The sequence below is a fragment of the Papio anubis genome, chromosome 2 (genome assembly GCF_008728515.1).
Source record: "Papio anubis isolate 15944 chromosome 2, Panubis1.0, whole genome shotgun sequence".
Taxonomy (NCBI): domain Eukaryota; kingdom Metazoa; phylum Chordata; class Mammalia; order Primates; family Cercopithecidae; genus Papio; species Papio anubis.
Genome location: NC_044977.1, coordinates 52,054,080 through 52,066,594, shown reverse-complemented (window position 1 = coordinate 52,066,594; position 12,515 = coordinate 52,054,080). Strand labels below are relative to the sequence as shown.

The 12,515-nt window shown below is 41.4% G+C and overlaps 1 protein-coding gene across 17 annotated transcripts in view; it reads right to left on the bottom strand.

Moving 5' to 3' along the window:
* RAF1 (Raf-1 proto-oncogene, serine/threonine kinase) overlaps positions 1 to 12,515 on the bottom strand; it is an 84,344-nt gene that overhangs the window by 26,868 nt on the left and 44,961 nt on the right. For 8 of the 17 annotated variants that reach the window (XM_021934176.2, XM_009200192.4, XM_017955240.3 and 5 more), the window contains 3 exons: positions 11,840 to 11,923; positions 8,153 to 8,385; positions 1,321 to 1,433 (listed from right to left, as the gene is read on the bottom strand). In XM_021934176.2, coding sequence (XP_021789868.1) covers positions 1,321 to 1,433; positions 8,153 to 8,359 — 320 coding nt within the window. In that variant the 5' untranslated portion in view covers positions 8,360 to 8,385; positions 11,840 to 11,923. Of the gene's footprint in view, positions 1 to 1,320; positions 1,434 to 3,129; positions 4,042 to 8,152; positions 8,386 to 11,839; positions 11,924 to 12,515 lie in introns of those variants that run through there. The other 9 variants (XM_017955241.2, XM_017955239.3, XM_031663118.1 and 6 more) reach the window with 3 other exon arrangements.

Genomic DNA, 12,515 nt, shown 5'->3' with positions numbered 1-12,515 from the left:
CCTATAATTCCAAAGGACTATTTTGCCCTTATGAAGAGAGGGAGGACAAGCCTTATTTTCTCATCAATCTGCAGACTGATCCTAATGACAATCTGCTCTCTGTCCTGGAGACTCCAGAGTAGCTCCAAACTAGTGCAGCCTTGGATGAGAGCAGACCAAGCCCTCCCTGTCTCAGAATCTCTCTAGTCCTTAAGGACCACTATGGATTGGCTTAGGGACCCAACCTGGGCTACATTCAGCAAAAGTTAACATCTGCTTCAAAGATTTGCACTTCAACAAACGCCTCCTAAATTGAGAATTACACTCACCCTTTTGAGTAGATTCATTCCCTGGGCTATTCTCTCAAACTGGAGAACTCTTTGAAACATGAAAAAATGTAAGCTAAAGATGAATAATGTAATTGACCCTTTCCAAGAAGAGGGTAAAAAAAGAACCCTTTAAAGGTTTCCCTATATTTTGGTGGTGGAGGGAATAGTGTAAAATGGATAATTACAGACAGCTCTGCTGCTTTGAGGTATTACTCCTAGCCTTTGAGGGGATGCCTCTATCTTGTCACCACCATTAGGAATAGGATAAACTATGAATCTTCCCTGAAGCAGAAATGCTTCTGCATCTTTAAACAATCTATTAAACAGCAGGGATTAGGACACATTTAACTGAACAACAACAAAAAAAAAATTAGTGAATGAGAAAAGTCAATCTCCCGAGGATAGCATTCTTTATATATATAATAATGCACTTTCTGAGTGCCCAGTCTATATAACGCATTACAGTAAACATAGTAAACACAAAGAAAAATCTTTGCCTCAAAAAACATAGCATCTAACATTACCGTTTCCATCCATGGAAACATTATCAATACCTAACATATGTTTTTTTTTGTTTCTTTTTTGTTTTTAATAGATAGGATCTTGCTCCAGCCCAGGCTGGAGTCCAGTGGCACAATCATGACTCACTGCAGCCTCAAAGCCCTGGACTCAAGCAATCTTCTCACCTTAACATTTCGAACAGCTAGGATTACAGGGCCGCACCACCATGCCTGGCTAGTTTTTAAAATTTTTTTGTAGAGATGGGCCTTCACTATGTGCCCACGCTGGTCTTGAACTCCTGGCCTCAAGCAACACTCTTGCCTCAGTTTCCCAAAGTGTTAAGCAATAATTTCAATTTCTTAATACCTATTTTTCTGAATTATCTCTTTATAAAGGCATAGAAATATACAATATTCTATAGGAAGCTGGTACAATTTAATACAAACATAGCTATTTGAAGCTAGAAGATCCTTACTAGTCTGAAGAAGTCAACTGACTTTTGAGCTCTTACCCTTTGTGTTCATGGAGAAGTCTGAACACTGCACAGCACTCTGGTTGAAGGCCCCTCACCTTGAGTGCTTTCATAAGGCAGTCATGCAAGCTCATTCCATTTCGTACATTGACCTACAAACAAAGGATCACCTTTAGGACCAACATAGGCTGCAGCACCCCTTGGAAAGGTGGGCACAGAAATAAACGCACCAGTCTACAAAGGTGCAGGCAAATTTATGACAGCATTGCTTGTGATGGCACACGCACACACACATATATGAAACAACCTGAATGTACAGCAGTAGGTAAGTACTTGAATGAAGTGTGAGACATCTGTATTATGTCACATTATGCAGCTATTATATTACTTATAATGACCTGGATGGAGAGGAGTCCATGATATATTAATTGGTGGAAAATATCCTTCAGAATAATAGAGTAAGATTATTTTAAAGATGAAGAGGCCAGGCACGGTGGCTCACACCTGTAATCTCAGCACTTTGGGAAGCCCAAGGCAGGTGGATCACCTGAGGTCAGGAGTTCGAGACCAGCCTGGCCAACATAGTGACCCCGTCTCTACTAAAAATACAAAAATTAGCCAGGCATGGTGGTGGACACCTGTAATCTCAGCTACTCATGAGGCTGAGGCAGGAGAATTGCTGGAACCCAGGAGGGAGAGGATGCAGTGAGCTGAGATCACGCCATTGCACTTCAGCCTGGATGACAAGAGTGAGACTCTGTCTCAAAAAAAAAAAAAAAAAAAAAGGTGAAGAAATTTGTATGTTACATGAGTGCAGAAAGATTTACACTTAGCTGTTCATATCAAGAGATAGTGGTTAAGAAAGAGAAAATGACGGCCGGGTGCGGTGGCTCAAGCATGTAATCCCAGCACTTTGGGAGGCCGAGACGGGTGGATCACGAGGTCAGGAGATCGAGACCATCCTGGCTAACATGGTGAAACCCCGTCTCTACTAAAAAATACAAAAAACTAGCCGGGCGAGGTGGCGGGCGCCTGTAGTACCAGTTATTCGGGAGGCTGAGGCAGGAGAATGGCGTGAACCCGGGAGGCGGAGCTTGCTGTGAGCTGAGATCCAGCCACTGCACTCCAGCTTGGGCGACAGAGCGAGACTCTGTCTCAAAAAAAAAAAAGACAGAGAAAATGATAAACTTTTCCTTTACATGTCTCTAATTTTGTGTGATTAGATGTATACACATGTATGTTCATTAGATTCATTAAAGAGGAAATAAGCCAATCTGCTCTACAAACAAACATGAGTTTTTATGATCAAAATTTGTACTTCAACTTATTTCAACAAAAATGACTAATCATTCTAACAAAAATTCCATCTCACAAGTACTTAACACTAGTGAAGGCAAAGCAGGAAGTGGAAGATATAGAACTCCAGCCCTGCTGTAGGGACAAACACCAATCTTAGTTTAAATATATGTGCATACCATACCAAGCAGCCTTAGTGGCACATACTTCTCTATATTTCCCTGTACTCAAACCTCAAAAAGCTAGGCAGGTACTCAGAACCCTATTGGGAAGTGTGAGTGCCCAGGACCCTCACAATTAATGGCAGCTGTAAAAAAATTTGAACTAAAATTTCAGAGTTTTAATAAAAGTCCTCCATGTGTTAACTTCAAAGCCAAGAGTTAATCAAAAGTAAAGTAACTAGAGTCAGTATGGCCAGCAAGGAGGGCAAAACATACATTTGCAGTGCTTGTTAACTTCTTACAGCAAAGTTCCTCCTCTGAAAGTGTTAACAGCTTACAGCAGCCAGCCAACCCCTTCCCCAGAAGGTGGTGAGTGTATGCATATATTTACCTATGCGAATACATGGGGAGGGGAAAGGAAGCAAAGCAGGGCTCCAAAAGGCCCAAAGTGTTCTTAATCTTGGCTCTTACTCCAGGCACCTCAATGCCAATCCAGCCAACCTTCTCCAGCTGGTTTACAACAGAAAAAAGTCTTAAGAAACAGGACATAGGTATCTGGGCCCTCCTAGTTACCAGGCTCCAAACCAGGGTATAGTATTTTGATGCAAAGCAGAGAAAACAATCTAGGAAAGAAGGAAATGCATGTGAGCCTAAAGAATTTGAAAAATATCAGACAGGGGCAAAGTAAGAAGTTTTTCACAAGGCTTTATTTTGCTATCACCAGGGACTGATGGGGACTTATCTGCCCAGTAATCATTATTTGAAGCCCAAAGATGGACTCCACATTCAGAGTACAGTGTAGAAGAATTTGAACTTGTAACAGATTAGCTCAGAAGGTGATGGGAGTGGGGGAGGAATATTTTCTGGGAGGATCAATCATCTGGGAGAAAGGAAAAGATTTTCCAAATGAAAAAAGTTCCTTTGGAGTTTGTGATAGCCTCCTTAGCTACCGATGGTTTTTCCTCTCTTTCAGAGATGTGGAAGAAAGCAAAGGTCATGAACAACAGGGTAAGGGGAAACCAACTGATTCTTCAAATAGATAGAAGATTGATCATAGGAAACCTCTGAGGAAAAGAAATGGGGATACAGGGGCAGGGGTCACCCAAGACTTCTGGCTCATATGAATGCTTTACCTATTTAAAAATAAATAAAATTAGCATTCTTTAAAAGTTCCTTGTACATACCAAAATAGTTCAGACAAATGATATCCGGGATTTGTGTCAAAACATTGGGAAAGGAGTGGATGAAAACACAGATTAAGCAGGACTGCCACAGTTAGCTAAGTGTTGAAAGTGGGTAAGTTGTACATCAGATTTGTTATTCTGTCTACGTGTGGGGGGGGGTGTGTGTGTGTGTATAAAATCTGTATTATATATACTGAGACAGGGTCTTGCTCTGTCATCTAGGCTGGAATACAATGGCATGATCATGACTCATGTAACCTTGACCACTCCGGTTCAAGTGATCCTCCTGCCTCAGTCTCAGCTGGGACCACAGATGGGCAGCACCACCCTTTGTTTTTTTTGTTGTTTTTTTTGTTTGTTTTTTTTTTTGTAGAGACAAGATCTCACTATATTGCCCAGGCTGGTCTCAAACTCCTGGGCTCGTCAGCCTCCCAAAGTGCTGGGATTACAGGGAAGAGCCTCTGCACCCAGTCTGTATATATTTTTTAATGTCCCAAAATAAGTTTATTTTAAAAGTTTCTTGACGCAGTGATACCCACCAATTTCCAGCTTTTCAGAAACAAAACAAGTAAGCTATACTGATCTGAACTATGAAGACACTAAGAATGAGGAAAACGAAGAGTAATAAACACACACTAACAGAATCATGACCTGCACCAAATGCTGTATAACAATGTTTTCTAAGCTATAAAGTGATATCTGCTATATTATCAGTCTTCATTAAATCATAATTCAAGCTGGACAGTTCTTTAAATATCGTCTAATCCAGTCAGGTTCCCAAATGTAGCTGGCATCAGAATCCTCAGAGAAGCTTGTGAAAACATAGATTCTATCTACTTGTCCAACACATCCAAGGATTCTGATTCAGTTAGTATGGAATAAAGCCCATTCATACAGAACGAATCTGTATTTTAACCTGCTGGTCAGCTGATTCTAACAGTAGTGGTCCTCGGCTCCAGTCAATCACTCATCTAATAATAATTAGAAGCAGTAGCAGCAGCAACAATAGCAGCAACAGCGGCAGGAGGAAGTCAAAGAGGTACATGTTTAGAAAATAAAAATTAGAAGAAACATTCAAAAACCTAATTATCACATCTAAAATTATTTAAATCAGATACACGTCCTCTGTCTCATTCTCCTCTTTACAGCCCTCTATGGATACATGCTGTAATCAGCTAAATAATTTCTAGAACCCACTGAGTGATTATGAGAGTCATTCTGGGTTCAGGAAGTGAAGCAACCTGGGGAGGAGTAAAAACAGCTGACTGATGGTACTGGCCTAAGTGACTCTTCCCTCCTCTACTGCTTTCCTGAAGCTCGGTGCCTGGTGAAAGCAGCTAGTTCTTTCACAGTTAGTACATCTTTACCCAAAAAAATAGGCAAAACTAACCTAGGCTACAACCTTCTCATAAGCTGTAGGAGAAGTCAAGCTTGGTTTCCAACCACTAGCTGTGCTCAAATGGAGGTGATCAAGGACTACATAGATGTTTAAAAAGCTAAGAAATAGTCACAGCAGCCAGGCATGGTGGCTCACGTCTGTAATCCCAGCACTTTGAGAAGGTGAGCCAGGCGGATCACAAGGTCAGGAGTTTGAGACCAGCCTTGCCAACATGGTGAAACCCCATCTCTACCAAAAATACAAAGAAATTAGCCAGATGGGGGTGGCGGGTGCCTGTAATCCCAGCTACTTGGGAGGCTGAGGCAAGGAGAATCACTTGAACCTGGGAGGAGGAGGTTGCAGTGAGCCGAGATCAGGCACTCCAGCCCAGGTGACAGTGAGAGCCTCTATCTAAAAAAAATATATAATCATCATCATCATAGCTACCACTTCACTAATGAATCAGTCACTGTACTAAGTACAAGCCTCATTTCATAAAGGTCAGGAAACAGGCTCAAAAAAGTACAAAACTTGTTTAAATGATATAGCTAATAAAAGGCAATGCAAGGATATAAATTGGGGTTTTCTTCTTTTAAAGGTTCATACACTTAATCACTATGCCACATTAAGTTTTCCAGCCTGCTGGGCAAACTGGTAGCAGATGGGGATGGAGAAGATAGTCTCAATAACACTCTGAAGAAGCACCAAATGGTCTTCAACTTCTCATAACACACACTTCCTATATCTGACTTCTCAATTTAGGGTCAGAAAGAAAATTAATGAGAAACAGTAGGTAAAATTACTTTGCAAATGAAAGACCACTATTCAGATATAGGGGATTATTACTACTTATTTTGCCAGCCATAAAATTTTCATTTTTAGGGAGACAAAGATAAACTTACTCAAACTTTAATTGGACTTTTGAGTTTTGCCTTCAGTTCAAAATGCACCTAAGTATTCAACACTATACTGGGGAGGCTCCTTAGGTTCACAAAAAAAGTATAAACAATTTATTAACAAATTGGGAAGAGTGGAACTGTTACAAGCAAACAGAGAAAACTCTGGACTGGGGTTCCCTACCTCAGAACCTTGCTTCACCTGACTATACGGTATAAACACAATGCATTGATTTTACACAAAGAACAGAGGATGGGTGAGGAAGAGGCATGGAAGTTTTTGAACTCAAGTTCTCTGAACAGTTCCACTAAGCAAAACCAATACAATTTCACTTTTCTGTTTTGGCTAGGTGGCTGGTTTTGTTTTATCCATAATAGTAGAATTTTTTTTTTTTTCTTTGAGAAGGGGTCTGGCTCTCTGTCACCCAGGCTGGGGTGAAGCGGTGCGGTCTCAGCTCACTGTGACCTTTGCCTCCTGGGCTCAAGCCATCCTCCCACCTCAGCCTCCTGAGTACCGAGTAGCTGGGACTACAGATGCGTGCCACCACGCCTGGCTACATTTTTGTTGTTATTTCTTTCTTCAGATAGAGTCTCGCCCTTTCACCCAGGCTGGAGTGCAGTGGCACAATCCTGGCCCACTGCAACCTCTGCCTCCCAGGTTCAAGTGATTCTCCTGCCTCAGCCTGCCAAGTAGCTGGGATTACAAACGCACAACACCATGCTTGGCTAATTTTTGTAATTTTAGTAGAAATGGGGTTTTACCATGTTGGCCAGGCTTGTCTCGAACTCCTGACCTCAAGTAATGTGCTGGTCTTGGCCTCCCAAAGTACTGGGATTACAGGCGTGAGCCACCACAACCAGCCTACTTTTAAAAAATTTTTTTTGTAGAGATGGGGTTTGCCATGTTGCCCAGACTGGTCTCGAACTCCTGAGCTCAAGCCATCTGCCCACCTCGGCCTCCCAAAGTGCTGGCATTACAGGCATGAATCACCACACCCGGCCAGATAACTTTTTTGAGTGCTAAATTCTTAGAAAAATTGAAGTTTTGTATCAGGCTGGGGCGGTGTCTCACGTCAGTAATCCCAGCAGTTTGGGAGGCCGAGGCAGGTGGATTACCTGAGGTCAGGAGTTTGAGACCAGCCTGGTCAACATGGTGAAACCTCGTCTCTACTAAAAATACAAAAAAATCACCTGGGCGTGGTGACATGTGCCTGTAGTCCCAGCTACTTGGCAGGCTGAGGCAGGAGAATCATTTCAACCCAGAAGGCAGAGGTTGCAGTGAGCTGCACTCCAGCCTGGGTGACAGAGTGAGAATCTGTCTCAAAAACAAAACAACAACAACAACAACAAAAAAGAAATTTTCTATCCAAAAACCTAGTGGCAGTGTCCTGCCATGATGCCAATATGAACCTGTCACGCAAAAATAAACTATGCAGAACTAACTGGCTGGTGTCAGTGCCCTGAAAAAGAAGACTGTATGATTTCTAAGCTGCCTCCAGACTTGTCCTGGGCCTATGAAATACACAAAAATAATTTTTTCTATGTAATTTTACTTTCTTCTTTATACTTGGTTGTAATATTCAAAAAGCTTTAGGTGAATATTTTAATAGAAGAAATAAAATGTCTTCTAAAAAAAGTAGTTGGAAAGGCCTAGAGACTTTTCAAAGAAAATTCTTTGAAATATACCCATAAAAATGTACTATTTGTTTGGATGAAGTGGCACAAAGGAAGACATTCCAAGCAAGAGTAATAGAAGGAAGGCCAACAGGTGGGAAAAAATAGGGGGTGTGAAAGGAACAGCAATATAAAGAAATGAATCTGCAGTTAGAAAAAAAATTAATAAAGACCCTATATGACAATGAATATTTTGCCTGTCTTTAAGTTGAACAACATGATCCTTAATGTGTCCCACAGGCAGATAAATAGTTAAATTTCCTAAGTAGAATTTTCACATACCACTGTTCTTTGCTTGTTTGGCAAGAAAACACGGATAGTGTTGCTTGTCTTAGAAGGATCTGTGAGTTTGCCATCATCTGATGCCCGGCGCTGATAGCCAAACTGCTGAACTATTGTAGGAGAGATGCAGCTGGAGCCATCAAACACGGCATCTTTGAATCCAAAACCATTGCTGATCGTCTTCCAAGCTCCCTGTATGTGCTCCATTGATGCAGCTTAAACAATTCTTAAACCTGGTAAGAAACACAAATAATTATAAGTCTAGAACAAAAGTATTTAACCCAAGAACACAATATATAAAGACCAATTATGAAAATAGCACGATGTGGGTTTTTCATAAGTGATACCTCCTGCATTTATTAGCAAAGAAAACTTTCTTTAATAGTACATTTCCATAAAATATTTCATAGATGAGGAAAATGGGACCAGCAGTTAAAAGATTTAGCAAGGGATGGCCAGGCGCGGTGGCTCACACCTGTAATCCCAGCACTTTGGGAGGCCGAGGCAGGTGGACCACAAGGCCAGGAGATTAAAGACCATCCTAGCTAGCAGTGAAACCATCTCTACTAAAATACAAAAAATTAGCCAAGTATTAGTGGCAGGCCTGTAGTCAGTTACTCAGGAGGCTGGGAGGCAGGAAAATGTGAACCTGGGGTAGACTTGCAATGAAGCGAGATCACATTACCACTGTACTCCAGCCTGAAGCTGACAGAGACTCCGTCTCAAAAAAAAACAAACCAGAAAGAAAAGATTATAAAGGACCGGGCACAGTGGCTCCATATATGTCCTTGGCACTTTGGGAGGCCGAGGAGGCCAGTGCATCCGCAAGGCCAGGAGTTTCAGACCAGCCCTAGCTAGCAGGTAAAAATACCATCACTACTTAAAATACAAAAAGTGTAGGCATGGTGGGTGGGTGCCTGTCATCCCAGCTACTGGGGAGGCTAGAGGCAGGAGAATCGCACTTGAACCCAGAGGAGGTGGAGGTTGCACAGCTTAGGGGACAAGGCTGAGACTCCACCTCCCAAAAGGCAAACTGGAACATGAGCCCAGGTCTCAAGACTAGTCTATTACTTTTTCAATTACATTTCTCTTCTTCTGAACAGCTATCCTTGGGTTGTGAGGGGCATTGGTGCTATGAGGGAAATGCCTTGCAGGGTGTGAAGGCCAGGTTGTGACTGTGGAGGAAGAGCTGTTGTTTCTGGGATTGTATTTTTTGGGCTTTTTGTAAATTTATCTCCGTTTGGGGTTTCTTGGGGCAGAGTCCTCTGTCGCAGGCAGTGGTGGCGTGATCTTGGCTCACTGCAGCCTCTGCTCCGGGTTCAAGCAGTTGCTGCTGCCTCGGCCTCTAGTAGCCAGGTTACGGGCATGCGCCACCATGCTGGCGATTTCTGTATTTTCAGTAGAGATGGGGTTGGCCATGTTGGCCTGGATGGTCTCTATCTCTTGACTCGTGATCTGCCCGCCTCAGCCTCCCAAATCACATCTGGGATTACAGGTGTGAGCCACCGCACCTGGCCAGATTTTTAATTCCTTCCTCTATCCACATTTTCTTTTTAATTAATTTATTTTCTGAGACAGGGTCTTGCTGTGTCGCCCAGGCTGGAGTGCAGTGACATGATCACAGCTCACTGCAGCTTCGATTTTCCAGGCTCAAATGATCCTCCTACCTCAGCTTCCCAAGTAGCTGGGACCACATATGTGCATCACCATGCCCAGCTAATTTTTAAAAACAGTTTTTTGTAGAGAAAGGCTCTCACTATGTTGCCCAGGCTGGTCTCAAACTCCTGAGCTCAGGCAATCCACTCTCCTTAACCTCCCAAAATACCGGGATTACAGGTTAAGCCACTGCAAACCCTTTGTTTTTTGGACAGAGAAGTCATGCTACTTGCCCAAGAACACCCCAGCAGTGGGTAAAATAACCAGATTCCATATGTTTAAATTTGAAGTATATGAATTTTCTACCATAACATTCAGAGTTCAGAGTTCAGAGTTCAGTTCATGGTCAGAAACCATGCAGAAGTAAGGGGGGTGGGGTTTCCTCCTTTAGAAAACTTCGAGGTTGATAAGGAATCCCATCTTTTCAAGCCTTCCTCCTTCAGAAACTTGTTTTATTATTAACAATAGCTACTATTTACTAGAAGCTTACTATTATGAGGCAGGATACATAGCATACATTCCAATCATTATCCACATTACTTTCAGTGCTACTCTAGGTAGGAATTATATCCCCATTTTACAGTTGAGAAAATTCTCTCACACACAGCTTGTAAGCAGCAAACTAGGATTCTGAACTGGGCTGCACTGACTCCACAGCCCTTATCTTCCCATATATAACACTAACACTCAAATCATTTTAGTCACAGCTGAAATGACCTAGAATTAAGGACCACAGAATCCAAACCTTGTTTTTAATCAAAAGTTTCTAACTGAATATCCACTATGTGCTAAATCACATCACATGCCCAAATTAAGAGGGAGGTTAGATATTTAGTATTCTTAGATGACAGCTGAGAAAACCAAAGAGGTTTTGAGACAACTTAAGATCACAACATGGAGTTATTCTCATACAGTCTTGGTACATCCTTTTTGGAAAAGAATATGGAAATATCTATTAAAAGTTTGAAATGTTCTTAAAGAATAATCTAGTATTCTCCAGAAATCTATACTATAGAAGCCTAAGACAAGTGTATAAAAACATGTGTAAGCATATTCCTTGCAGCACTATTTATACCCTTGAAAAACGATGGTAAAAACCAAATACCTAACAATAGGGAATTAAATAAACCATGTTAATATCCAGGTGATAAATGAAGTAGATCCACATATACAGAGATGGGAAAAGATATCCAAGACAACAAAAAATGAACAAAATATATAGTTTGAACCTCTTTAATATTAATCTACAAAGAGGGAGGGAAATCTAGAAATAAATAAATGGATGGGGAACTCTAGAATTAAAGTGTTAACAGTGATCATTTCAGCAGGACTGTGAAGGGTTTTTATTTTCTACATTACTTATTTTTTGTTTTTATATTTTACTATTACACTATAAACTTCTATCAGCATATTTTATTTCTGTAAGAGGGGATGCCAGAGCAAGATCTCGCTGCCTCGTGCCTCTAGAACCTCAACCTGAGCCCTGACTCACTCCTACCTAACTCCATCCCCAGGTTACTGTGAGGTCCCTTTTTTGGAGTACATATAGCTCCTCTTTTTTCTAGATGTTTGAGTTTTTTTCCAACTAAAAAGGAAAAGATGGAGGAGCTTAAGACCAGATAAGAGAGAAATAGATGAGGGAAGAGACAGAAGGAAGACTCATCTGAGCATCTTACTAGCCTGAAACGATATGGTTCCTAATGATCCATGTAACAGCCTGAACAAGCTTAAAATGCAACTCATTGTGTCACTTTCCTGTTTAAAACTCAGAATAAAATCTAAACTCCTTGACAAGGTGTCTAAAGGCCTTCTTTCAGAACATGCCAGACTTTGTGCCTCAAGACTTCCGAACTTTGTGCTTCTCTTCACCTGGAAGGCTGAAACCCCAAAAACAGGCAAGCTGGGTTTTTTCACATCTTGTCTCCACCCAAGAGACATCTCTTTAGAGAGGCTTTCCCTAACCACACTATCCAAAATTGCCCGCTCTCCTTCTGCCAATTAATACTGTTTCATTTTCTGCATGGTACTTACGTTAGATAGTTTTCAAGTTTTAGTCCGTCTCCCTACCTTCCTTCTGCTCCATAAGGGCAGAACCCTGCCAATCTTGCTCAGTATCTGGAATACAAAGGCGTTCAAATGTTTACTAAATTAAGTGAAAAGCCAGAATAATGCTACAAAAAAAAGTAACGTTTTTAAATAGAAAAGACTTGTCAAAAACTATTAAATGTGAATCAAATCTCCATTTAGTGGTACGTCTTCAAAAAATACTTTGTCAGCCGTGCGCAGTTGTCCACACCTGTAATCCCGGCACTTGGGGAGGCCCAGATGGGAGGATTGCCTGAGGCCAGGAGTTCGAGACCAGCCTGGTCAACACAGCAAGACCCCATCTCTAAATTAAAAAATTTTTTTTAAATTAAAAAACAGTATTTTGTTTTCCAGCAAGATGAACTGTAATGAATTTTATTTTTTGTATAGATACATATTTCAATTGAGATGAGGTCTCACTATGTTGCCCAGGCTGGTCTTGAACTCCTAGGCTCAAGCAGTCCTGCCACACATGTGCCCCTACACCCAGTGTGCAACAGATTTTATTCTATATTCAACTGTGGGGGAAGACTGTATTGGAATCAATTCCAATTGATTGGTGAAGAACCCACTGACAAGACTAAAATGTAACCTCAGTCCAAGAACAGTAATTTTACATTGA